The sequence below is a fragment of the Octopus bimaculoides genome, chromosome 2, assembly GCF_046866305.1.
Source record: "Octopus bimaculoides isolate indiv1 chromosome 2, ASM4686630v1, whole genome shotgun sequence".
Classification (NCBI taxonomy): Eukaryota; Metazoa; Mollusca; class Cephalopoda; order Octopoda; family Octopodidae; genus Octopus; species Octopus bimaculoides.
Window position 1 is genome coordinate 131,175,563 of NC_142929.1, and position 24,807 is coordinate 131,200,369.

Consider the following 24,807-nt stretch of genomic DNA (forward strand, 5'->3'; position numbering starts at 1 on the left):
GAAGTATTTTAATGTATTTCACTGGTAGTCCTCACTAATTTGTAACTGTAGTACAATTATTCTACCTCTTTTAAATAAGAATCAGTGGATAAGTACCATAAATTACATCTTCCTTGGATATTATATCTTCTTTTGTTTCCTGTTTCTTATTCTGAGTAACATCTATTAAGATTTTCTGCATTCCACTGATCTTCCTATACACTCAGTAGACCCAGTCATGTTTCAGTTGACTAGCAGTATATTAACTTTGCTAAGATTCATCATTTACCTCCAGTATTGCTAAACCCAACACTTACTGTTTTCTTAGTGAAATTTATCGACTAGCCTTCTCTAGCTCATTCTTGTATCACTTATCTACAAGCATGTATTTTGTTGCTTTGTGTGTTAGCTTCTTATTTCATATCTATTACCCTGCAGTGAAGTCATATCTTATCAAATACAAGGATTCCCCCTTCCCCCACATCTTTTATTTAGCAACTGAAAACAAACATGGTTATTTCAACTTTCTCTCCTAGTTAAGCTTGTTCTAGCTTATATCATCCCCTATTATCTCTTACACTTTACTTTAATATACTACAATAGGCATATGAGGTAGATGGTTGCAACACTACCCACTGGTTTAGGAAAGGCTAAGTTTTAGAAAAAAATTCAGGTGAAACCGTAGTCAAAGAATGATTACTGAGGTCAATTTTGAGGGCAGAGGAGAATAACTTTCTAATATTCAATGCATAATTAGAACTGCAGTGCAAAATTTATCCTTGATTCTTTCCAGGTTGCATTCTTCAAGCATTCTTTTGGCACTCACAGTAGATTGAAGTGTTATCTACACAACACTATTAAATTATTTGGCTCTGATCTGTAATTAATATTCATGCACAAATGCAGTTCTATGTGAATATGTTGTCAAAATTATTATCAAATTCAACATTAGCAAGAATAAGAAACATCTTGATCTGAGTTTCTGTTTGAACTTTTTTGATGTGACAATTCAGAATGTCATCAAATATTGTCATTTTGCAATCAAAGATTTTTGCAATATTTTTGTTGTACAAGCTTAATAGTTTTATCGTGATTATATTATCTACTTAATTGTTTTTTTGATGGGTAGAGTGCAGTTTGAAAATTTAGTAGGATGCCAAAATCTTAGGTTCTCTCTCAGCTCTCCCATCTCCATTACCACATCCAAAAAATGTCACCTATACATAAGTATGAGCTATTGATACTTACTTGTCTTATTCTTTGTACATAGCCATGTTAGTTTTTATAGTACATTGAATATACAGCATATCAATTTCTTGGAAACTACAACCCACCATGCTCTGAACATCTTGCTTCCCTGGGTATGAACACAAAGCTCCAATATCTGACAACTGACTTGGTAAATACTCACAAGATTATCGGCCATCTTTCCAACAACAACCCTGAGCACCTTTTTGGATTCCTTATGCTTAACACTCATGGACATGCTTACAAAATCAAAAAATAACAGCACCCATGACACTTGGAAACATTTTCCCATGCTCAGAATTGCTGAAACATGGAATCCACTACACGCATCAGTTGTTAACTGTTGGCACACTACATCCTTCAAAACTTCTATGCTTCACAAAATTTGCCAACAATACACATGATGCTCTTGCCTCCCTTATTTTTTAAAGGAGTCATTCACTGTTCACTTCCTGTGCATTATTCTATATGCTGTTCATGCACTTTGGGCTACTTTTCTGATGAGTTGTAGTGCATCTAAGTAAGTTAATTATTATTATTACCAATCAAAGCTCAACTCCTTACTTCTTGCCATCTCAATGCAAACCACCCACATAAAATACAAGTGCTTTTTAAAGATGAAATAAGCTAAAGAATATTTGAGATTGGAAACTAAAATGACCTCATAGTAAAAATATTTAATAATGTAATGTGATGTGATAACAATGCTTGCTTATTTTCAGTAGTAATAAAGCACTTCAAGTTTTTCTTTTTCTTTTTTCCTTTAATGTGTCCAGCTGCTGTGTGCGCAGATGTTATTTTTTAAACAAAGATTTTTATAAACAACCTGTTGATTATTTCATACAGATCAATACATAATTTATTGGAAAGAGAGCTACTGCAGTTCAAGAAGACACTTGTCATTCTTTAAATCCAAAAATGTCAGCTTCAGCAGAATTTAAAAATCCAGATTCAACAGACTTAGGAGACACAAATGGTGACAAGAGTGATTAAGCTGTGACACACTAAAGGATAAGTAGCTCAGCTATATTGTGGTCAGATTTCAGAAAGTCATACACTTGAAAATACAACTGTCTGGAAGCTGAGTTTCTAAAACAATTGCTGTTTAGATTCAGCAACAACCATTGAAATGAATTCCATTGATAACAGTTCAGAAAATTTACAAGCATTATTTGGCTTAAGTTCTTAAAGTACAGGTCTATATATGTACTTCTTGCTTGTTGAGTTCTGAATAGACACCACTGTTATTCTGCTCCATCAATGAATTTGAGAACCAACTACTACCAATACACCAATACTACCAACATCATCCAGCTACACCTATGAGTGAAATGTAAATCTTATAACTCAGAAGCCTATTATATCACCTGATGAAGTTTCTTCTGCACTATGGGGTGCATTCGATTTCATTATACTAAAAAAGGAAAAAAAAAAAAAAAACACCCTGGGTCAGTAATGCAGAACTGCTTTAAATATTGCATGCTTTAATGCATTTTCCTGAATATGTGCCGCTGAAATTGCTTGTGTGTCTTTTATGCCATCAGATACACTAACACCTTATCTTTTAAGCATTTCAATCATTTGACTGTAGGCATGCTGGGGCACCACTTTGAAACATTTTTAGTTGAACAAATCAACCCCAGTACATATTCTTTTAAGTCTAGTACTTATTCTATCAATGTCTTTTGCCAAACCACTAAGTTACAAGTGCTTAAGCACACCAACACTAGTTATCAAATGGTGGGAGAGACAAACACAGATACAAATACACACACACACACATATATATTATGAGCTTCTTTCAGTTTCTGTCTACCAAATCCACTCAAAAGGCTTTGGTTGGCCTGAGGCTATAGAAGACATGTGCCCAATGTGTGACTGAACCCAGAACCATATAGTTGGGAAACAAGCTTCTTATCACACAGCCACACCTTTATATGAATAAAGCAATTTTAAAAGATGATACCTAAAGCTTTTTAGTGCAAGACTGTATTAATAATATATACAAGTTAATCACATCTTTTTAGACGTTAAAGTGAATACAAGATTTTCAGTTTTGATAAGTTTAATTTTGACACTTCCAATGCTAATGAGGCACATTCAGAATAGCTTGGATTAGAGGGATTTATTCTATTGGATTCCTATCAATATTAGGAAATCTTGAAGTATGGTTAGAATCAGAGCAAAATTAATTAATGAATTTTAGTAGAGATTAGTAGGAAATGTAATAAGGAAGAATTAGAATGAAGTAATTACAAAAATTATGTTTATTGGTTAATACGGACATGACTAAACAAGACAGGGTTGATTAAATAGATACTCTAATGTGGACCCCTCTTTCTCTATGCCAATATAGAAATGAAACAATGGTGTTAAGGACTACGGATTTCAGAATAATCTTGTGTAGATGCCAACTAAGTTTCTTTTTGGATACCAATAATGAAGTATTACTTGCAATTAAAATACTACACAAGTTAGATATCAAAAAAATAATATATTTTCAGCATTAATCAGCTGCAGATGTTCATAAGTGTGCATGCATGTGCATTAGAATTTCAAATTTAGAAATTACTTATACAATTCCTCTCAATAAATTGTATCCATGGAAAAATATTTCAATACTCTATAAATACTGAAACAAGTAGCAATATGCAATACTGCCAGACTTGACTAGTATGTGACAGCATACAAATGTTATAATGATGGCAAATGATGAAATATTAATGAAAAGAGTGTGATATGCTGTTATAGGAAATGTCTGTGACATGAATTTAAGAAAGAAAATAAATTAGAATAAATAAAACATGAGAGATCTGTCTACAATAGTTCATTACAATATTAATTTCTAACTTCATATCATGGTCATAAACATAGTGAAGGAGGGAAGTGCCTCAGATTTAATCAATGCTATTACTTCACTGGTATATACTTAATCAACGGCAACAAAATGTAAGACAGCCTAAGACATTCCTGAAGATAAACTCAAAGATAAAGAAACTCAAAAGATAAGGGATCAAAAGAAATAAAAGACATTATTGTCTGGCAGTACCAATTCTATCTCCTACTATTTGGTTCCTCAAAACATTGGTGTCAAACTAAGAAAATTTCTACTGTACATTGACTCTATAAAATTGTAGTTGTCTATGTTGAAGCTCTTATGGGCTTGTTCAACCTGCTAGAAATACCAACCATATCTCTTTTAAACCACACTTCCCATCTAACCAAAAATAAAAGAGTTGTTGGATCTGCTCCTGAGACCACTGTGCCCAATGAAAAGACAGGATCTTCACTGCTGGAATGACTGATTACAGATCTGCTCAATCAAAATTGACTGGAGGCTAAAGAACAAATATCAACTTGTAAATCACATTTTTATTGAAAAGAACTTTATTTGGTTTCAGCAGAAAGTTATAAATAAAATGTATTAGATGCAAAAATATGTTTTTGTGAGAACCAAGAAAAGAAAAGAAAAAAGAAAAGACATTTCATTTAAAAGCCTATAATATTACTTTTTCAGAAGTGAGTTCATGAAACGAAATACATTTCGTAGTAAATACATTTTTTTTTTATCTTATGGAAAAGCATTATCTAAAGGAAAATGTAATAGATACAACATCTATATAAATGTTATGACATATGATATAAAGCTTCTACTTGCAGATTTCATAATTCAGTCCATTAACAAACAATGCACTTCATTCACAAAAGAGTATTAATAGGATGGAATTGACATTATTCTAAATATACCTATAGGATGATGAAAGACGAGACAATCATTTCATCAAAAAAAATCTAGAAATAAGTAGTTTCAATTAATAGTTCAATATATTACTAACTGAAGAAAACTATACCCTTAATTTCTGATTCAGTTTTTGATCTTAGTTGATAAAACAAATACCATTTTGTGGCGTCATTACCAGATGAATGATTCATATTTAGTTTAGAAATTTCTGAGATAAGGTAATCTAAAAATCATATATGATATCATCACCTAGAACAGTGGTTCCCAACCTCTTCACTACTAAGGACCCCTTTTATTTAAATGAGCCTTCCCATGGACCCCAGGATATTGAAAGGTCTGTCAGCTTAACATGCTGATGGACCCCCAGTACTACCTTTGAAGTCGACCAGGGGTCTGCGGACCACAGATTGGGAACCACTGATCTAGAAGTTTCCTTGTTAGTATCAATTAACCTTGAAGAAGAGAAAGAAAAATTAAACTACATGTTTTAAATATTTATTACGGTCCAATTTGCTTTCAGTTAAGAGAACTATGTTAAAAGTAAGAATCAGTGCTACTGACAAGATAAAATGCAACAACCATTATTTTTCTATAAAAAAAAAATTCATGCGATAAATGGTGCATCAGATTTTTGTCACTTTTTTTTTCCATTTGTGAACTATTGGATATAGACTTATTCATATTGATAAATTATACATAAGCTATAAATTTCAATGCTACTAATCATTTGACTGCCCAGAACAGTGCATACAAGTGCAGATATAAGACTAATACTGAGCAAACGATCTACAGAATCTCTTAGAAATTCTAGTCATGAGTGTTCAGTTGTTCAATCAATTGAATTAGCATGAGTGACTGAGTATTCCTCAGACGTGTGTAACCTTAATGAATTAGGAAGTCAGAAATAGGGGCTGGTGAAGCCATAGAAATTCAACAACTAGTTCTGACTCTTTCCAGAGGTTGGCAAGGAGCCAAATCCTGCTACTACACATGTAGCCTTCTAGCAGCAACCATCTCCAAACAGGGTTTGATCACAGTCTCCAACAGCTTCAAATAGCTGTCTGAATTGAGCTTAAGGTCTTGTCCAAAGATGTGAGGCAGCATGACATAAAAATCATATTTAGTCTGAACACCCTGTATATGCACACACACACACACACACACACACACACACACACACACACACACACACACACACACACACACAGGTGCAGGCATGGCTGTGTCGGTTAAGAAATCTATTTTTCCCAACCACATGGTTTTGGGTTCAGTCTCACTGTGTAGCAGGTCAGGCAAGTGTTTACTCTAAGCCTTGACCAAAGCCTTGAGAGCAAATCTGGTAGATAGAAACTGAAAGAATCCTGTTGTGTATGTATATCCAGATAAGTGTGTTTGTCTCCTTGTCTTGACATTGATAGTTGTACATGAGTGACACATTTCCCATATTCTATGAAAATAGGTTTGGCTATGGTAAAATATCACCTTGTTTGGAATCGTGATGGTTGGTGATAGGAATAGCATTCAATTATAGAAAATCTCAAACTGTTCAACCTAAGCAAGTAAGGAAAAGTGAATATTAAAATGATGATTATATATATATATATATAAAGATTCTTGTCAGAAACAGTGGATATGATTTGTAGGTAGACTTAAATACCATATACCAAGTTCTAAGCCCTGTTATAAGAACAATAAATCATAATAGAACCCTTGAAAGTTGATTAAGAAAATCCCCTGATAATTTATGCCTGTTCTGGGTGATTTTAACAAAAGTTGATTGAGACAACTGGAGAATGGTCTGAAACTGAAAACTGGAGTGTCTTCCAACTGCCTTCTTTAGCTCATAAAAGGATTTGAACTCAAAGACCTGCTGTTAGCAATGAACTCAACCTATGCCTGAGTTGTAATCAATTTATAGATGGTATGAGTAAACTAGCAAAAGTTTGCATGTTGACAGCATAGTTGAGGCAATAGTTATGAGATATGAACTGTTTGCTTTTCAACACCATTATCTGAATACTATTGACAACCAGCTGTTACATTACAAATGGGAAATATATTTCCAGTTCCAAATGATGAGTTAGCAGTTATCTAGGTTTCTAATGTCATAGCACTCATCTGATCAATAACTCGGTATTTTTGCAGGTTGTTTTTATGAGCTTTCCAGATAATAATGCTCAATATTTAGATTTTATCCACAGTAACTATTTATAAAGTAACACTCATAATCATCATTTAATATGTTTTCCATGCAAGCATGGGTTGGACAGTTTGACAGAAGCTGGCCAGCTGAAGAGCTGTCCAGGCTCCAGTTGTCTGCTTTTAGCATAGTTTCTATGACTGGATGCCTTTCCCTAATGCCAGCCACTTTACAGAGTGTGCTAGGTGCCTTATACGAGGCACGGGCATGGGTGCCTCAGACGTGGCACCAGCACTGGTGTCTCAGGCGTGGCTCCGGTACGGGTACCTCACCTTCACACACAGCCTACAAAGTACTATCAACAGTGATTAAATGGCAAAAATCAAACTCATGCCCCACTAAAATTTGTTTTGAATGTTTGCACTCCGAGTTAAAATCCAACTGTGGCCTACTTGGGAGGTTAACTTAATCCATCACTCAGATTAACACCAACACCTAATCCTTTGGCTTGAGGACACCTTCCCACCTCCTTCCCACAAGTCTCAGAGCCCTGTAAAGAGTCATAGGCACTGCACTTCCCACTCAATAAAAGAAGATTATGTTGGTGCTGGACATGATCGTCTTATCTGTTGAATCCTGTAAAACCATCCAACCCATGCTAGCATGGAAAGCAGATGCAAAATAAGGATGGATACTAAATAGTACAAGATATTATAATTTGGATTTTTTTCTCCAGCAAAATTACTTTACATTCAGAATAGAAATTTAACTAAAATTTTGATTAATGCACCTATTAATAAAGAAAATAAAATACTTCCTACAAACACCTTTATTACTCATTGCATCCTCAACTTTTTTGGAAATCAATTTAGGATTATACTTTCTTTTTGATTAAGTCGCCAAAAAAAAAAAAAAAAAAAGTTCAATTTCAATGAAATGCTAAAAAAACAAAATGTTCAATATGGTACTGAAGTCTACAAATTTAAAAGAGTCAGAAATGAGTGTGCAATGTTTATAACTTTCCCAGAAGCATTAATGATAGTGCGAAAGCGAATAAGAACAGAAATCAATTTGCAAATTTAACTGGCCAAGTTACTTTACAACACTCACATCAGTCATTTAATATTGTTCATTTAATGCCCTGCCTCAAATGTACCTCCCATCTAATCTATACAGAAATGAGTTGGGAAGGGACTTTTGAGGCAGAATTTGCTGCCAGGTACTATTCTTGTTGCAAATCCTTACCTGTTTTTCAAGTAAGGGATTTTATATTCCATGGGTCTTTAAAGCAGAGAACAACTAATTGTATCAACAAGGAATGTAAAACATTATTCACAATTTTACTCAAGTGGAGCCAAGGAATGCCAACATTCACACATACAATGAGCTTCCCACAATTCCATGCACCAAATTCACTTATAAGCATTGGATGCCCTTGAGCTACATACAAAACATTTGCCCAAGACACAGTTTAGTAGGACTGAACCAATAACAATGAGCTTGCAAAGAGAACTTCTTAACCACCTGTCATTATGTATGTATGTATATGTATATATATATATATATATATATATATATATATATATATATATATATATATCGTACCCACTAATTTTTGGGGTTTGAAATTTGGAAAAAGGTTATGTAAGGGATTATAATACTATCCATGTATAAGAAACTCCCATATTTTTTAAACCTAATTTTTGACAAAAAAGGGTTCCTTATACACGTTAAAATATGGTATATCGTTTGTAGAAAACCATAAATCTGGAGATGTGTGAATCTGCTCTCCCCCATTATAATATATATATATATTATAATTGGCTAAACTGGCAATATGACCATCCCCAAGTACAACATTATATATATATATACATACATATATATATATATATATATATATATATATATATATATATATATATATATAAGTTGTTTCCTTTTAAAAATGTTTTCCTGGTTACTGGATTAAACTATACAAATATAAACTTCAGTTAAATACAGATGCTTCAAAATTTGAATATTTTCTATTGCTTTATTAAATTTTTCACGGAAACAGAATTATCTAACAATATTTCCTTATTTAACAACCCAAAGTAGCCAAACAGGAAGTGCAGTGCAGATTACTAATATTGTTTGCACTTCTGCCGCATTGCATTTCGGCCTTTAAACTGATATCTATGATTAAATAGTAATGACAAATACCATATATTCTAGGATTTATTTATTGAATAAAGTGTCAGTGATAGAATAACGTACACTCTAGATCAACCAATGTGTGGTTCTCAGCCCAGAAAGGAGGGCAATAAATCTGAATAAAACCAATCAGATCACAACCCATGCTAGCATTGAAACATGAACATAAAAAAGATATTTTATAGTATACTTGACACACACACACACACACACACACTGGTTGAAATAAACTAAATAAAAAAGAATGATTTCACATTTAATAGGTTTCTGAGAATCATAAATTATAGATTGAAATTTAGGAATCAATAAAATTTTTCTTTTGTTAATATAATTTTCTTTCTCACCTCTTTGAAGTAGAGGTCATTGAGACTATTTAATTTGTCAAAGAAACTAGCAGCATAAGAAACTTAAATACCATTAAAATTCTAATTTTAATCTGTCGTATTTTGTCGGGCAAAATTTAAAAAGAGTAGTGCTATGAGAAATTTTTAAAATCAGAATTTTTAGTAGGTAAAAAAAAACCCCAACTTGACTTGTTTTAACTAGCTGGAAACAATAGAATTAAGGTCAAAAATACTTAATTCTAAGATTATAACTATTAGTATCCATCTAGTATTTAGAGATAAGGGTAATAGTCTGAAAAATAATCTTATTAACAGCAATTCATGTCAGACAATATTTAATTCTAGTTGAGAAACACTTCATTAAATAATATGCCTTTAAGCTAAATAAAACAAGCATGTTGTAAAACAATAGCAAAACTGAAAAGAAAAGTAGCTGTTAGTTTTTAATGGAAATTTAAATTAACTGTTTGAAAACATTGAATTCAGTATAAACTAACCATATGTTGCCATTATGAATATCTGTAAACTTCAAGTATTTGAACTATTTTAAATAAAGGAATATTTTGAGTTTCTTGAATGGAACAAGGTTTGTTTTTTGCAACTTTAAAATTACTTGTGATCATATGAAACGGGTTACATATCTCACACCTGACTCTTTTTCAAACTAGGGTAGCCATGTATGTCTTCTACTGCAAGACACCTGTCTTGGTCCCTCTACCATACTCTATCCTCTCACAATGAATAAAGCCACCTCTCTCAATACTAATCCCCAGTCACCCGAGGGGACTTTGTCTTGCAAGTTACTAAGTGACTTTGCTGGTGTCACATAAAAAGCACTCAGTATACTCTGAAGTAATTGGCATTAAGAAGGGTATCCAGCCATAGAAATCATGCCAAAGTAGATAGTAAAGCTTGATGTAGCCCTCTGGCTTGCAGCTCATGTCAAACTGTCCAACCCATGCCAGCATGGAAAGCTAATGTTAAATGATGATATATTATATATTTACTAATTTTCTAAAAAGAAATCAATAGGTAAAAATATTCAGTATTTATAGTGTGCTTCTTTTATGTGTATATATATGTGTGTGTCTGCATAGGCACGTGTGTGTGTGTGTGTGTGTGTGTGTGTGTGTATGTACACACGTGTACATATATATATGTGTGTGTGTGTATATATATATATATATATCTATATATATATGATGGCCGTCCACTCGTGACCGAGGAAAACCATTGCCGACCTTCAGGAACATTGTGCGCTCTAGGACTAACTTATATTTTGCATTTGCGGCTCCGTTGGTGGCTAATGAGTCCTGCTCTTGACAAGCATACACGACTGCAAACATTGCAGACCAAGCTTTCCCCATTCACTATACGAGCTGTGCGCCTTTGCGCAGCTCGCTTAAGATTTTTATGCTGGATACGTGCTCTCTCAAAAGTGTCGATCCCCTCCTTAACCTGCTTCCTCCATCTGTGGAGATGACAGGCATTGTTCTCCCAGTCTGTGTCCTGCATATCACAGGTCTTTAATGAGGACTTGACACAGTCCTTAAATCGCAGCCTTGGTTTCTGTCCGAGTCTCCTTCCATTTACAAGTTCTCCATATAGCATCTGCTTAGGAATCCTGCTATCCTTCATTCTAATAAGGTGTCCAGTCCAACGTAACCGGTGCTTGTGCACCATTGCCTCAATACTCAAGATATCAGCTGTCCCCAGGACCTGTGTGTCTGGAATTTTTGAGGTCCAGCCAACATTGAGAATGTGTCTGAGACATCTCTGATGAAAGCGTTCAAGGACCCTTACTTGACGTTTGTACAGATTCCATGTCTCATATGAGTAGAGGAGCAATGTTAGTACACATGCACGGTATACAGCAACTTTTGTTTGCCTTGCGATGCCATGCTGGGACCAAACATGAGACTGAAGAATATTTGCCAGAACCTTGCCAGCAGCTGATAGTAGAGCAATACCTCTGTAGTTACCACACATTGTTCACATGTATGGTGATTATGCTCATTTACAACCATTATGTGATGTTTAGACACGAGTACATACTCTCACACACACAAATTTCTTTTAGCTGTCTTCAGGCTATAGAAGACTCCTGCTCAATGTGTCACACAGTGGGACTGAACCCAAAACCACATAGTTGGGAAGCAAGCTTCTCAATTGCACAACACATAAACATGGCTGTAACAAGTCTCTCTGACATTTTGATCAGTGTCAGATCAACTAGTTGAAGCATTTCATTTGAAAGCAATTCTATAAAATGTACATTAGTGACGATCAACAAAACCTAGAAAGCAGAAGGCTGTGAAATCAAAATACTCTAATGGTCTCCAATCCAGCAGACACCTTATTACCCACAGATGTCTGTCGTAAATGTCATAATCTGAGTGGCATATTTACAAACTGATCTGCTAGAACATCTGCTTCTTACCCAGAGAAAACACTTACTAGTGTGGAACAACAAATCTTTTCAGAAAGGAAATTCTACATTGTACTAGCATAGTACAGAGTAAGATTATTTCACTTGATTACAAAAACAGACTTACTGGGAAAATATTCATCATTAACTCAAAATCTCACTCAAAATTCATAAGGCATTTGCTGATGTGTATTAAATATTTAGTCTTTATTCAGTTAATTACAATGTAAATTTCACAATTAGAATGTAGCTTTCACAATTGACTAATTAGTATAGCCACATGCTAAAAAAATTAAAAGCAGCACAACTTAGAATGAGATTCAGAATATATGGGGAAAATTGTCACAATATATCTACAATTATAAAAAATTGACATTTTATTTGTTAACACCAATTTAGTATGTCTATGTATACGTAATGCACATTACTGCATCGATTTGCCACCAAATCCTTAAAACAGCTGTCAAAAAATCTACTTTGAATTTTCTTCTTTCTTAATTGTATTTTTGATTATATCTGGATTTCTACTCATTTATGAAAGACTACCATGGACTGCTTAATTATGTCTATTTGAAATATATATTTCAAATAATAGATGGACAAATGACATATATCCTTTAAGTTCGTTTATGGGAAACGTTTTGAGTATGTACATAAAAGTTCCTATTCCATTATGCATGCTACAACCTAATGATACCAACTGGTTATACCAGTTTCGGTGGGGGGGGGGGGGGTCAGATTACACTGCAATCATCTCAGGAATACAGACTATGATCTTAAGAAATTTGTGAAACACAGGTAGCAATGTACTAAAATATTCATAAATTGCATCCGAGGATTATTATTGTTATTACTACAGATATATATATATATATATATATATAAATTGTAAATCCAAAAAACTAGCAGCAAAAATACAAAGGATTCTGCGGTACACGTGTACCACAGAATCCTTTGTATTTTTGCTGTTATTTTTTGGATTTACAATTTATTCTTTCACCTCAACCACGAGCTGGCATACACAGGTGCTTACAATTGTCAAGTATTACCTCTAAATTTTACTTTACCTATATATACATATATATATATATATATATATATATATATACACACAGAGTTTTCTCAACATTTAACTGAGACAAATTTTCTGGTTTTATTGTTCCTAAAGCTAATATTCTAATAGTTTTCTTTATCAGTAAACAGTGCCTCCCCTGTGCAATAACCATTGTATCCATATTTTAAATATTGACAAAAGATAAACAGATTCACATTTCCACTATAATTCTGGATACTTCCCTTGGTGAAGCCTCTGCACAAAGCAATGTTCATAGCTGTGTGTGTGTGTGTGTGTGTGTGTGTGTGTGTAACAAGCCAACAAGAGACTCTCAATGTGTTTGCCTACCCAGCTAAAAATAATCCTTCAAACCTTGTGATAAATCTTGAAAGTTGTAAACAACAATGGATAATGCAGCCTGAGATACATCGTAGCCTGATAAAAGGATGAGATGGTCATGACTGGAATGTCTTTCACTGTAGGTACATCTGATCAGAGATTATTTGGGTCTAAACAATAAGAGTATATAGCAAACTTTCTTTCATGTACTAATAAACAAGATACTTAGTTGTTTTCCCAATTGACTGTTACATCAATCTGACTCACACTCAGGATGACATCCCATGACACCAGCATTTTGTCAATTCAATTACTAGTTGAATTGAAAACACAAATATGCAGATGGTGGTAAATGTCTGCTTCCATAATGAATAGGCTATCAAGACCATCCCTAAATACTTTGTTTTAGCAATGAACCCCTAGCAAGTGATTTTAGTGGAACTCAGATGACTCAAAGAAAGTTGTGAATATTTGCACTCAAAAAGTTCAACTAAGCTTATGAAGGATAACATCAAATGTTCCAGCCATTTACAATAAGTTGTAGCATACAAAAATATCTATTAATACTTAGTGAGCTAGTCGATTTAGAGGCAAGGGGCTTGATCAAAGATTCTATACTGCTAGCAACAGGATATGAAGCAATAACCAATGAACAAGACAAGCTTTGAGTCTTAGATGTAGTGATAAGACTTAGATATTGGAATCTTTAAAAGAAACATCAAAGAAAAGGCAAAACTGTTCACAACAGTGTATAAAGATCCAAGTAATTAAACTCAATAACTTTCAAATAAATCAACTAGATGTCAATATCTTTTGAAGAAAAATCATTGAATGTAACAAGATGAAAGGAAATAATCCAATAAATCTTTAGCAAAATTATCTAAAATTATTTACTTCTGTCTTAATGTAAAATGAGCATGTCATATCCAATTGAAGGAAATCATGACATGAAACATTGATTTTTTTAGTAACTCGAAGCAATCTCCCAGCATTACATACTATTTTTGTATTTGTCAATAGAAAAAGATAAATGTAAATGTATGCATGTCTCACGGCTAGTGGGAAATTCTGGTTTCATGTTAGGTAGATGAGAAATAATCATTCTGATTAAGAACATGGTTTGCATTACTTCCAGATGTTCAGGTCTCCAACATCTAAGTAAACTGGTGTAAAACAAAAGCGAAAGAAAATTTTTCTAAGCTAGAAACACAATGAAATACTTGTAGTGAATTCGAACTCCAAACCCATGAACAGCTATTCCAATACTTCTAAGCACTCGGTCCTTTCGTCCCTTTAACCTTAAAATTTACTTTCACTCAACATGCTAAAAGGAAGGAATAAAATGGCGAGATCCCTTTCTTTAACTTACAAAAGGTGTTGATCATACTAAACTAATAAATTATCTTGTTCGATTTTCATACGGTCAATATGAATTCAACTGCCCATTTCAATGTCATTCACCTAAAAATTAATGTTAGGAGGGGTCAACTCAAGTGTAAATGACAGCAAATAGATTTGTTTCCAAAGTAGCAAAATTACCAATCAACCTAGTCTTCGTAGAAATTTAAGAATATATATAACTGGCGCATTTTACAATTATGAAGACGATAAACGTCTAAGTTTATTTTCAAAGACACGTTTAGGAATTAAATGGTCAAACAATATTTTAGTTTACTATTTTCAAGATATCAAGGTGAGCTATACAATCAGACGCTAAATTAAAAGAACTGAAGCAAAGAAACCACTTTATATATAAACTGATGAGGTAAAATTAAAAGAAATGTTCCTTATGTTGATAACGGGAAGCTACTGAAGAAATTGCTTAAATGAGTTCTACAAATAGTACGACATAGCATACCTGATAAACATTAAGAACAAAAGCCATTTATTAGACCAGATATGTTAAACAACAGCAAAGATAGATGTGAAATAACAATAATAAACTGAAATAACCAGAACATATGTAAAAGAAATGTAGGATTGATTTAATTCTCTGCACATCCTTTAGAAAAATACGTTTGTGTCTTAGGAAATAAAAAGCTCAGATCGAAACAATTTTTTAATCCTAAAATACATCTCACGCAAAAGAAAAGAAAAGAAAAAACTCAGATTATTCCGATTTTCAAATAATTAAATTGCGTAAATATAAATTTTAAAAATAATTGTTTCAAGTCATATAAATAAACATGTTTTAAGTCGTATATTCTCAAACTGATGCTATGAAACTAAACAGGTTTTCTTTATTAGACCTGTTCAGTCATCATTAATAAACAAAGCTACAATATTTAAATACCTCCAGAGCAATGTGTGTATGTAGGCCGCTTCACAGCTAACCTATGCTGAACGAGAGTTTAATAATTTCTACTCTAACATAACATACACTAATCACTCAATGTGGCTAAACTAACAACTATATTATATAAACACATATATACACACACACGTGCATACACCATTGCCGAACAGCAGTTACCTCAATTTTCTAACGGTTTGAATGATTGCAATGTTTAGGAAATGTTATTTATCGCAAACATTTAATAACTCATCATCAAAACAAATATACGTATCGGTTTATTTTCCCTTTTGTACAGTTGTTTGGGATTAATTTTGGGGTACTTTAAAATATTACTGCTTTTTATTATCCTTGCTTTCGTTTTAACATGTACTAAAAGATTTTTTCTAAAAGCTTTGTGTCAGCTGTTATTAAAGAGGAATAAAAACAAGATGTAGCTTGAGGTTTTTATCAACAACAATCTTATTACTGGTAGATGGCCACATATTGAGAGGTATGGTCAACTGAATCAACCTCATAGCAGGTGTTGTTGGTTTCAGTGATTAGGATTTACTTATTGGTCTCTGGACATTCAGGATGACAATATTATATAATAAATAACGACAATACGAATGTTTCCCCCTTATTTACCACGCGGACAACGTTGATACTATAGATGATAGCTTGCATAGTCAATAACTCTTAGATTTTATAAAAAATGAATGAAATGTCGTGGCGTTCATGCCTCAAAACTTGTACAGGAGGAAATCATCGCATGTATTGAAATTGGAAGTCCAGGATACAATATGTAAGAATTGTTTAGATTTGGCCAACTGTTGAGTGTTGTTAGATTTTATTGTATGTTTTAGAATACAGCAGTCCACTGAATGAAGCTTATGTTATGGTAACAAGGAGAAATTGTAGTTGGTAGCTATTAAAAATGAAAAAGAAACAAAACAATAAGTTCATTTTGTTTTATTAGATTCAACATTCAGATGTTTTGAAGAGAGAGTTTCGGTTTTGCATCAAATCAACTTCGATTATAAAAATTGATTTGATCGAGATTCTGGTGTACTTGACATTATCATGAACAAAATGTCAAAAACAGAGATATGATGAACAATATAATCTTTAATACGATTATATTCTGCAGTTGAGAGAGTAAACATGTAGAAAGAAAGAAAAAATACTATTCCTACGTAAATAATAAAAATAACAGGCCATTCATTCATAAATAATCCGCCGTTTAATATATATCCTACAATTTAGTGATTTACGAACGAATATATTATTTAGGTTAGAGAAGTTTCATTATTATTATTATTACTAATAAACAATATTGATCTAAAAAACATTTTGCGTGGCATTATTTAATACAAACACTGAACAATCTAAACCTGTCAGTGAGTTCAATGACAATTCCGCTAAGGTTAGGAAGAAAGACTACCTTTTGTTTTTATGCTAAGAATATTAGACTAACGTGGGCAATTGAAAAACAGAAGGAAAAACAACAATTAGAGTATATTAAACATCATTTTTTTTTTCTTTTTTGAATGAAACATTTTCTGGGTGAAATTTTAAACAAGACCAGAGTATAAGGAATAAAACAAACAGCTCCCAAAAAATTATATATAAATGCTGAAAGGGAGAATATATGACACTGTTTTAAAGAATTCAAAGGGCAATATATATATATATATATATATATATATATATATATATAATATTAAATAAACCAGACTGGATATTAAAAGAAACTAGTTTACTCACCGGTGAACGCTTCTTCAGAGTAAAGTTTTTCCAAAGTAGCAAACGAAGTTGATGTAAAAAGCCCATACTGATGCAAATATGGTTTATCTTGCTCAATAAGAGAAAGGACACGGCTGGCTTAGTTCGATATGAAATAGAGGTATATTGTTATGCTACAAGAAGGATGGCTGAAGAGAAGAAGACGGTAGATAACGTCACAACCAGTGAGAATAATGAGACCAGGTGTTCCATTCTTAGAGCATTCATGTATCCTTAAGGCAAAAAGGAGAATATAAATAAAGTGAGGTACAGTGCAAAGATTTTAGTAATTACAGGTGTAACTAGTTTCGGAGTAAAATCTGAATCTTGCAATCCTTCGTGATAAGTGCGCAACTGGATAATTCTATAAAAGAGAGGATAGCAAATGTCTAAGATAATAGTCCAAGTTTTCCTATTACATTTAGTTAGTCATATAGTTACATTAACTATATTTTGGTTGCTTTCTTCCTGGGTATTAGTCAAATTTGACGAAAATTTATGAAGTAAATAAATTTTATACGAGCAGGAAAAAAAACGTAAAGAATACTGTTTTTATATCAAGCCTTCTCAAACATATACTCAGAAGGAAATTGTTGTTAATGGGATCAATAAAGAAACTAATTTCGGGATAAATAAATGACACAACAACAATAAATAATAGTGAGGATTTAAGGGGAAAGAAATGAATGTTGGGGTTTCATTGAAGCTGTTGAACAGTCACTTCCCATGCCAAGATAGTTCTTCCATCTCTATGTTAAAATGTTCCATACATTTGGACACTTATTCAGATATTTGACTGCAACTTCGATATAATATAATGCAATACAAGAGAGATTTATCTTGTTTGGATACTTTGTGTCTACTTTGAGCAGGCGACGGTCAGTCAGCAATTTCAGTCGCCTCCTCGTTCAGTTGTTACAGATATTGCACAACAACACACCGCACCATCAATTCACCTTCTATCAAACGCTTACCAAAGTAGGTGGATACAAAAATAGTCACATGACGAATTGCGGCTTGTGTATTGGCTTATATCATCCCGTTTCTCTCCCCTACCACTAACATCTTTAGACCCGCCAACATGACGTGTTCATCAAAGATAAACAAGTTTTGCACACGTGAAAATGTTTACACATCAGCTTCTTTTCCCCATTGTGTGTGTGTATGTTGGGGAGGAAAAGAAGAAAAGAAAGAAAAATAAATAGAAATCAGAAGTAAATAATTTAAATAATGTGTTGAAATATTTAGAATCAGGTGTTTTGATTATCCCAAAACCAAAAGGATAGGGTATTTAAGAAAAGACAATAACTCGTTTAATCAAATTTACTTGCGGAGGCCTTGATGTTTATTTATGCTCAATTTTATCCTTGATGTTAAACATGTTTATTTATAGTTACTTGTACACGTATATGTTTACATACTCAAGAATGATTATATTTGTTGTTCGTTGTATTTGAAACTACAGATTTTGTAGATATTAGTATTATATATCATGGTTACTTTCCTTGGGTTAAGTCAGGTGTAAAGGGCGATGTGCATCACCTTGGCAGGCTCTCCTAAACTTATGAGACATTTGTAAGAAAAATATGAGCAGGAAGAGAATTTCAGAGAGTTGTGATTCGAGACAAAAACGACCACAATAGTGTGAATTCTAGGGCCTGTGAGTCGCTATTAGAGAGTAAAAAAGATGAAACGTGAATGTAATGTAGACTTGGGTGGAAATGACTTGCAATCTGCTTGTTCAGAAGAGTAGAGGATGTTGTAAAATGGATCTTCGTCTGTTTCAATAATGAACGTTCTGTTGTTCAATTATCCAAAACTACATATTCACTGAATTGGCAGTTAAGTGGCTGAGTATTTCAAAGAAAGTCACATCCTTAAATTAATCCTTGAGCAGAATCAGCATAATACAGTAAGTGACAAGACTGGGCCTTTGAGCTATTGATACACTCCACCTGAGGAGTCTTCCATGCAGTTCTGGGTTGATCGAAGTCTAACGTAAAAGACATTTGTCCAAGGTACCATGCAATCATGAGGTTCAAGGATCAAGCCTTGAGCCTCATGATTATGAAATGAACTTCATAACTATTGAGTTATAGAAAAAGCAGTGAAGAAACAGTATGTTTGTGAGCCATAAGTTGAAGTATATCTAATGTAGAGGTTCTATGGAGCTTTAATATTAGATGTAGGCCATCACATTAGTGGTGTCTTTGCTTCCAGACTTCTATGAAAAGATACATGATCATGGGAAAATATTACTTTACTTGGAAACAGGTAAAGGTTAGCAACAAAATAGGTACCCAGCCATAGAAAATCCACCTCAACAAATTCCATCTGAAACTTGTGAGCATGGAAAAGTGAACATTAAAACAATGATGATGGTGATGATGATACTATTTTCACAGATCAACTGGTCAATGTATAGGTGTGGTGAACAATTAACTGAGAGGCTGGAAGATTGTATTGTGTCATTGATAAAGTCACTTAACCTTTAATTGCAGGTATTTATTGTATGTAAAAGCAGTGCTACAAAATCAATATTAGCTTTCAGTGGTCAGTTCAAGTATTCCTGCAAACCTTAGAAACCAATCCTGCAAAGCCTTCTCTGAAAAAGAAGTTAACAACTTACCAGAAATCTGGGTTACAGAATAAGCCATTTGTTTTATAGTTGTTATTGCTAATAATTCTTGCTGTCAATTTATGTGCCAGGGTTAACATGATAATATACATGATAAAGTCAAATGATTTTTAAGATTCACACCAATCAGTAATTTGATTAAGTCAAGTATAAAACTAGAACTTTGATTAAGCTTTGCGTTAAAAATATTTTTTTTCTCTTCTGTTTTCAAGCATTACAATTCAATATATTTTTTTTTAACGTGAAACTTAATCAAAGTTTCTTATATAGTGCTTTATCTTTGCAATCTTTCATCCTACACAAGCCTGACCTTCTTACTTCTAATAATAGCGGTTCTGTAGCACTTTTTACATACCATGCTATGTTGTTTTCTTCCGCTCTAATGCTGTGTTCGCATCCAATAAGTACTCTTCCCCCTCTTTTCCTTGGTACATACAGTCTGTCTGTATCACTTTTTGGGTGGAGTGACCCATGTCTAGTGAGCAATTTCCTTGTCTTTCTGTCTTAGCTGTTTAGTTTGTCTGCTGTTCATGTGATTACCTCAGCTCCATATCTAAGGAGTGAAACCGCCCAGGTGTTGATAGCTTCAATCTTATTCATCATCATCATCATCATCGTTTAACGTCCGCTTTCCATGCTAGCATGGGTTGGACGATTTGACTGAGGACTGGTGAAACCGGATGGCAACACCAGGCTCCAGTCTGATTTGGCAGAGTTTCTACAGCTGGATGCCCTTCCTAACGCCAACCACTCAGAGAGTGTAGTGGGTGCTTTTACGTGTCACCCGCACGAAAACGGCCACGCTCGAAATGGTGTCTTTTATGTGCCACCCGCACAAGCCAGTCCAGGGGCACTGGCAACGATCTCGCTCGAAAATCCTACAGGAGCCAGTCAGGCGGTACTGGCAACGGCCACGCTCAAAATGGTGCATCTCATGTGCCACCCGCACAAGAACCAGTCCAGGGGCACTGGCAACGATCTTACTTGGCTTGCCGGGTCTTCTCACGCACAGCACATTTCCAAAGGTCTCGGTCAGTAGTCATCGCCTCGGTGAGGCCCAATGTACGGTCTTGCCTCACCACCTCAGCCCAGGTCTTCCTGGGCCTACCTCTTCCACGGGTTCCCTCAACTGTTAGGGTGTGGCACTTTTTCACGCAGCTATCCTCCTCCATTCTCACCACATGTCCATACCAGCGCAATCGTCTCTCTTGCACGCCACAACTGATGCTTCTAATGTTCAGCTTTTCTCTCAAGATACTTACACTCTGACGGGTATTCACATCGACATTACACATCCAACGGAGCATACTGGCTTCATTCCTTGCGAGCTTACGTATGTCCTCAGCAGTTACAGCCCATGTTTCACTGCCATGTAGCATGGTTGTTCGTACGCATGCGTCATACAGTCTGCCTTTTACTCTGAGTGAGAGTCCCTTTGTCGCCAGCAGGGGTAAGGGCTCTCTAAACTTTGCCCAGGCTATTCTTATTCTAGCAGCTACACTTTCAGCGCACCCACCCCCACTACTAACTTGGTCGCCCAGATAGCGGAAGCTATCGACTACCTCTAGTTTTTCACCCTGGAATGAGATAGAAGTTGTTTCCTGTTTGTTTACAGTCTTTATTGCACCTGAACATCTGCCACAAACAAAAACTAACTTGCTAGTTAACCTGCCTTTGATGTTGCTGCACCTCTTATGTGTCCATAGCTTGCACCGGGTACATCTTATAGAGTTACTACCTACTCCTTTTCTACATACTGAGCAGGGCCATCTACCTGAAGGGGTTTGTGTTTTATCTACCTTCCTACTTATTAGGATTTTGGTTTTAGCTAGGTTGACTCTAAGGCCCTTCAATTCTAGACCTTGCTTCCACACCTGAAACTTCTCCTCTAGTTCTGATAGTGACTCCGCAATTAGGGCAAGGTCATCAGCATAGAGGAGCTCCCAGAGGCAACCTGTCTTGAACTCCTCTGTGATTGCCTGGAGGACTATGATAAATAAGAGGGGGCTGAGGACGGAACCTTGGTGGACCCCTACCTCTACCCGGAATTCATTGCTGTACTCATTTCCAACCCTCACCTTACTGGCAGCATCTCTGTACATGGCTCGCACAGCTCTCACTAACCATTCTTCTATCCCAAGTTTCCTCATTGACCACCAGATAAGGGATCGGGGGACCCTGTCAAAGGCTTTCTCCATGTCAACGAAAGCCAGGTACAGAGGTTTATCCTTAGCTAGGTATTTCTCCTGCAACTGTCTCACTAGAAATAAGGCATCAGTAGTGCTTTTACCTGGCACGAACCCAAACTGCATCTCATCTAAATTGATTCGCTCCCTAATTAGTTGGGCTATGACCCTCTCTGCAACTTTCATAACCTGATCTAACAGCTTGATGCCTCTGTAATTATTTGTATCTAAAGCGTCACCTTTACCTTTGTAGCAGTTGACTATGATGCTGCTACACCAGTCATTGGGTATGACTCCTTCGTGTAACACCTGGTTCGTAATACGGGTGACTAGGCTATAGCCAACACTGCCAGATATTTTGAGCATCTCTGCAGTGATTCCTGATGGGCCGGGGGCTTTCCCGTCTTCATACTCTTAATTGCTTTATCTACCCTGGTACTATCAACTCGGATAGCTGGTCCCTCTATTGGGTCGACATACGGCAGGCTCTCTTTCTCCCATTCATTCTCTTTATTAAGCAATCTAGCGTAGTGGCATCTCCAGACCTCTTTCTTTGCATCCTCATTTAATGCAAGCGTACCATCATCCATGCGAACACATTTCTCTCCTACAACATCACTATTCTCTCTCCTACACTGTCTTGCAACACGAAATACCTCGAGTCTTTGGTCCTCACGGCGCAGAACATTGGCAAATCATTCCTTATCTGCTTCCCCTCTGGCTAAATAAACCTGTCGCCTAGCCTCCCTTCTGGCACATTGGTACAATTCCCTGCTACCACCGTTCTTCCAGTCCTTCCAAGCCTGTTTCTTTTGTCTAATAGCCCTGTCTACCTCCTTGTTCCACCACCACGTTACTCTGGGTCGGGAGGGGACCTTACACCACCCACAAATCTGGTCGGTGGCTTTCAACAGGTTGTCCCGCAGAAATCTCCAATTGTCTTCCACGTTGTATGATGCTATATCCCCTTCTATTTCGTTAAATGCTTCAAGTAACTTGTCTCTAAGTCTCTGTCCGTTTGCAGGGTCTTTAAGCTTCCACACCCTTCTCCTCCAAGCCTGTCTAATTCTGGGCACCCATTTTGCCTTGATCCCAAAGTCGCTAACTACTAATCTATGTTGTGGGTTACATTCTTCGCCAGGGTAGGTTTTGGCATTTATAAGCCGCCCTCTTTCCCTATTTCTGGCGAGGATGTAGTCGATTTGGCTAGAGTGTCTGCCGGAGCGGTAGGTGACTAGGTGACTGGCAGGTTTCCTGAAGTTGGTATTGCAGACCATAAGATCGGTTGCATCACAGAACTCCAGCAGTCTGGTTCCCTCCTCGTTGCGGGAACCGAAGCCATAGCCTCCATGTATGCCATGGAAGCCTCCAGCACGATGTCCGACATGACCGTTGAAGTCTCCAGCCACAAAGAGAAGGTCCCTGTCACTCGTCGACGAGGTAGTTTGCAAGAGGGTGTCATAGAATTGGTCTTTCAGACCATCTGGTAGCCCCGGTTGAGGTGCATAGGCTGAGATGACAGTAGCTAATCTATGATGAAGCACTAGTCTGATCTTAAGTACTCTGTCACTTACTCTAACGACCTCGATTACCTTATCCACCCATTTCTCCGCTAGAAGTATTCCTACGCCCCCGACCCCGTCAGTGTTCCCTGCTCAGAAAATCTTGTACCTGTGTTCTTTGCCTGTGAGGAACCTCGCAGAACCTCCTCTCCATCTTACTTCCTGGATGCAGCACATATCTACGCGTCTCCGTTCAAGCATCTCAACAATTTCACCAGATCTACCTTTCAGCGTGCCGACGTTGAGAGTGCCTGTGTTTAATTTCGACTTAAGGATCAGTTTCAGTCTGCACAAGTACTCCACCTTAAATTTTTCTGTCATTTCTTTCTCCATCAATTTATCCATTTCCAAAATCCCCAAGTACTTATAGCCCATCTCTTCTATCTGCTTCATAACCTCCCCTAACGGTGTTGTTAGCCCATTAATACTTTTGATTTTGCCTCTTTTCAAGACTAACACACCACACATTTTCAGTCCGAACTCCATTCTGATATCAGCACTGAAGTTATACACTGTATCAACGAGGGAACTGACTTGGGCTTCATCTTTACCATAAAGTTTGAGGTCATCCATGAATAACAAATGGTTGACTTTTTGTTGGCGGCTTTTAAATACATGCCCAGCTTTTGCTTTCCTCAGAATCACTGTTAGTGGTATCAAGCACAGTACAAAGATCACTGGGTACAGGCAGTCCCCTTGGAAGATGCCCTTCCTAATTTCTACTGTCCCTAAACTTCTTCCTTATGCTGGCAGGTCCGTCCTCCAATTCACCATACTTTTTCCAAGCAATCACTCAACATTTGATGCAATACCAAATATGTTCATATACTCCATAATCCAAGAATGTGGTATCATATTATATGCCTTACAATAGTCGATTCATGACATGGT

General features: G+C 35.6%; 1 protein-coding gene across 1 annotated transcript in view; it reads right to left on the minus strand.

The window, feature by feature from the left end:
- LOC106875941 (ATP-binding cassette sub-family A member 2) overlaps nucleotides 1-18,498 on the minus strand; it is a 146,709-nt gene extending 128,211 nt beyond the window's left edge. Inside the window, exon 1 of the mRNA XM_014924268.3 lies at nucleotides 17,513-18,498. Coding sequence (XP_014779754.1) covers nucleotides 17,513-17,578 — 66 coding nt within the window. The 5' untranslated portion in view covers nucleotides 17,579-18,498. The remainder of the gene's footprint in view (nucleotides 1-17,512) is intronic.
- Between the last annotated feature and the right edge of the window lie 6,309 nt (nucleotides 18,499-24,807).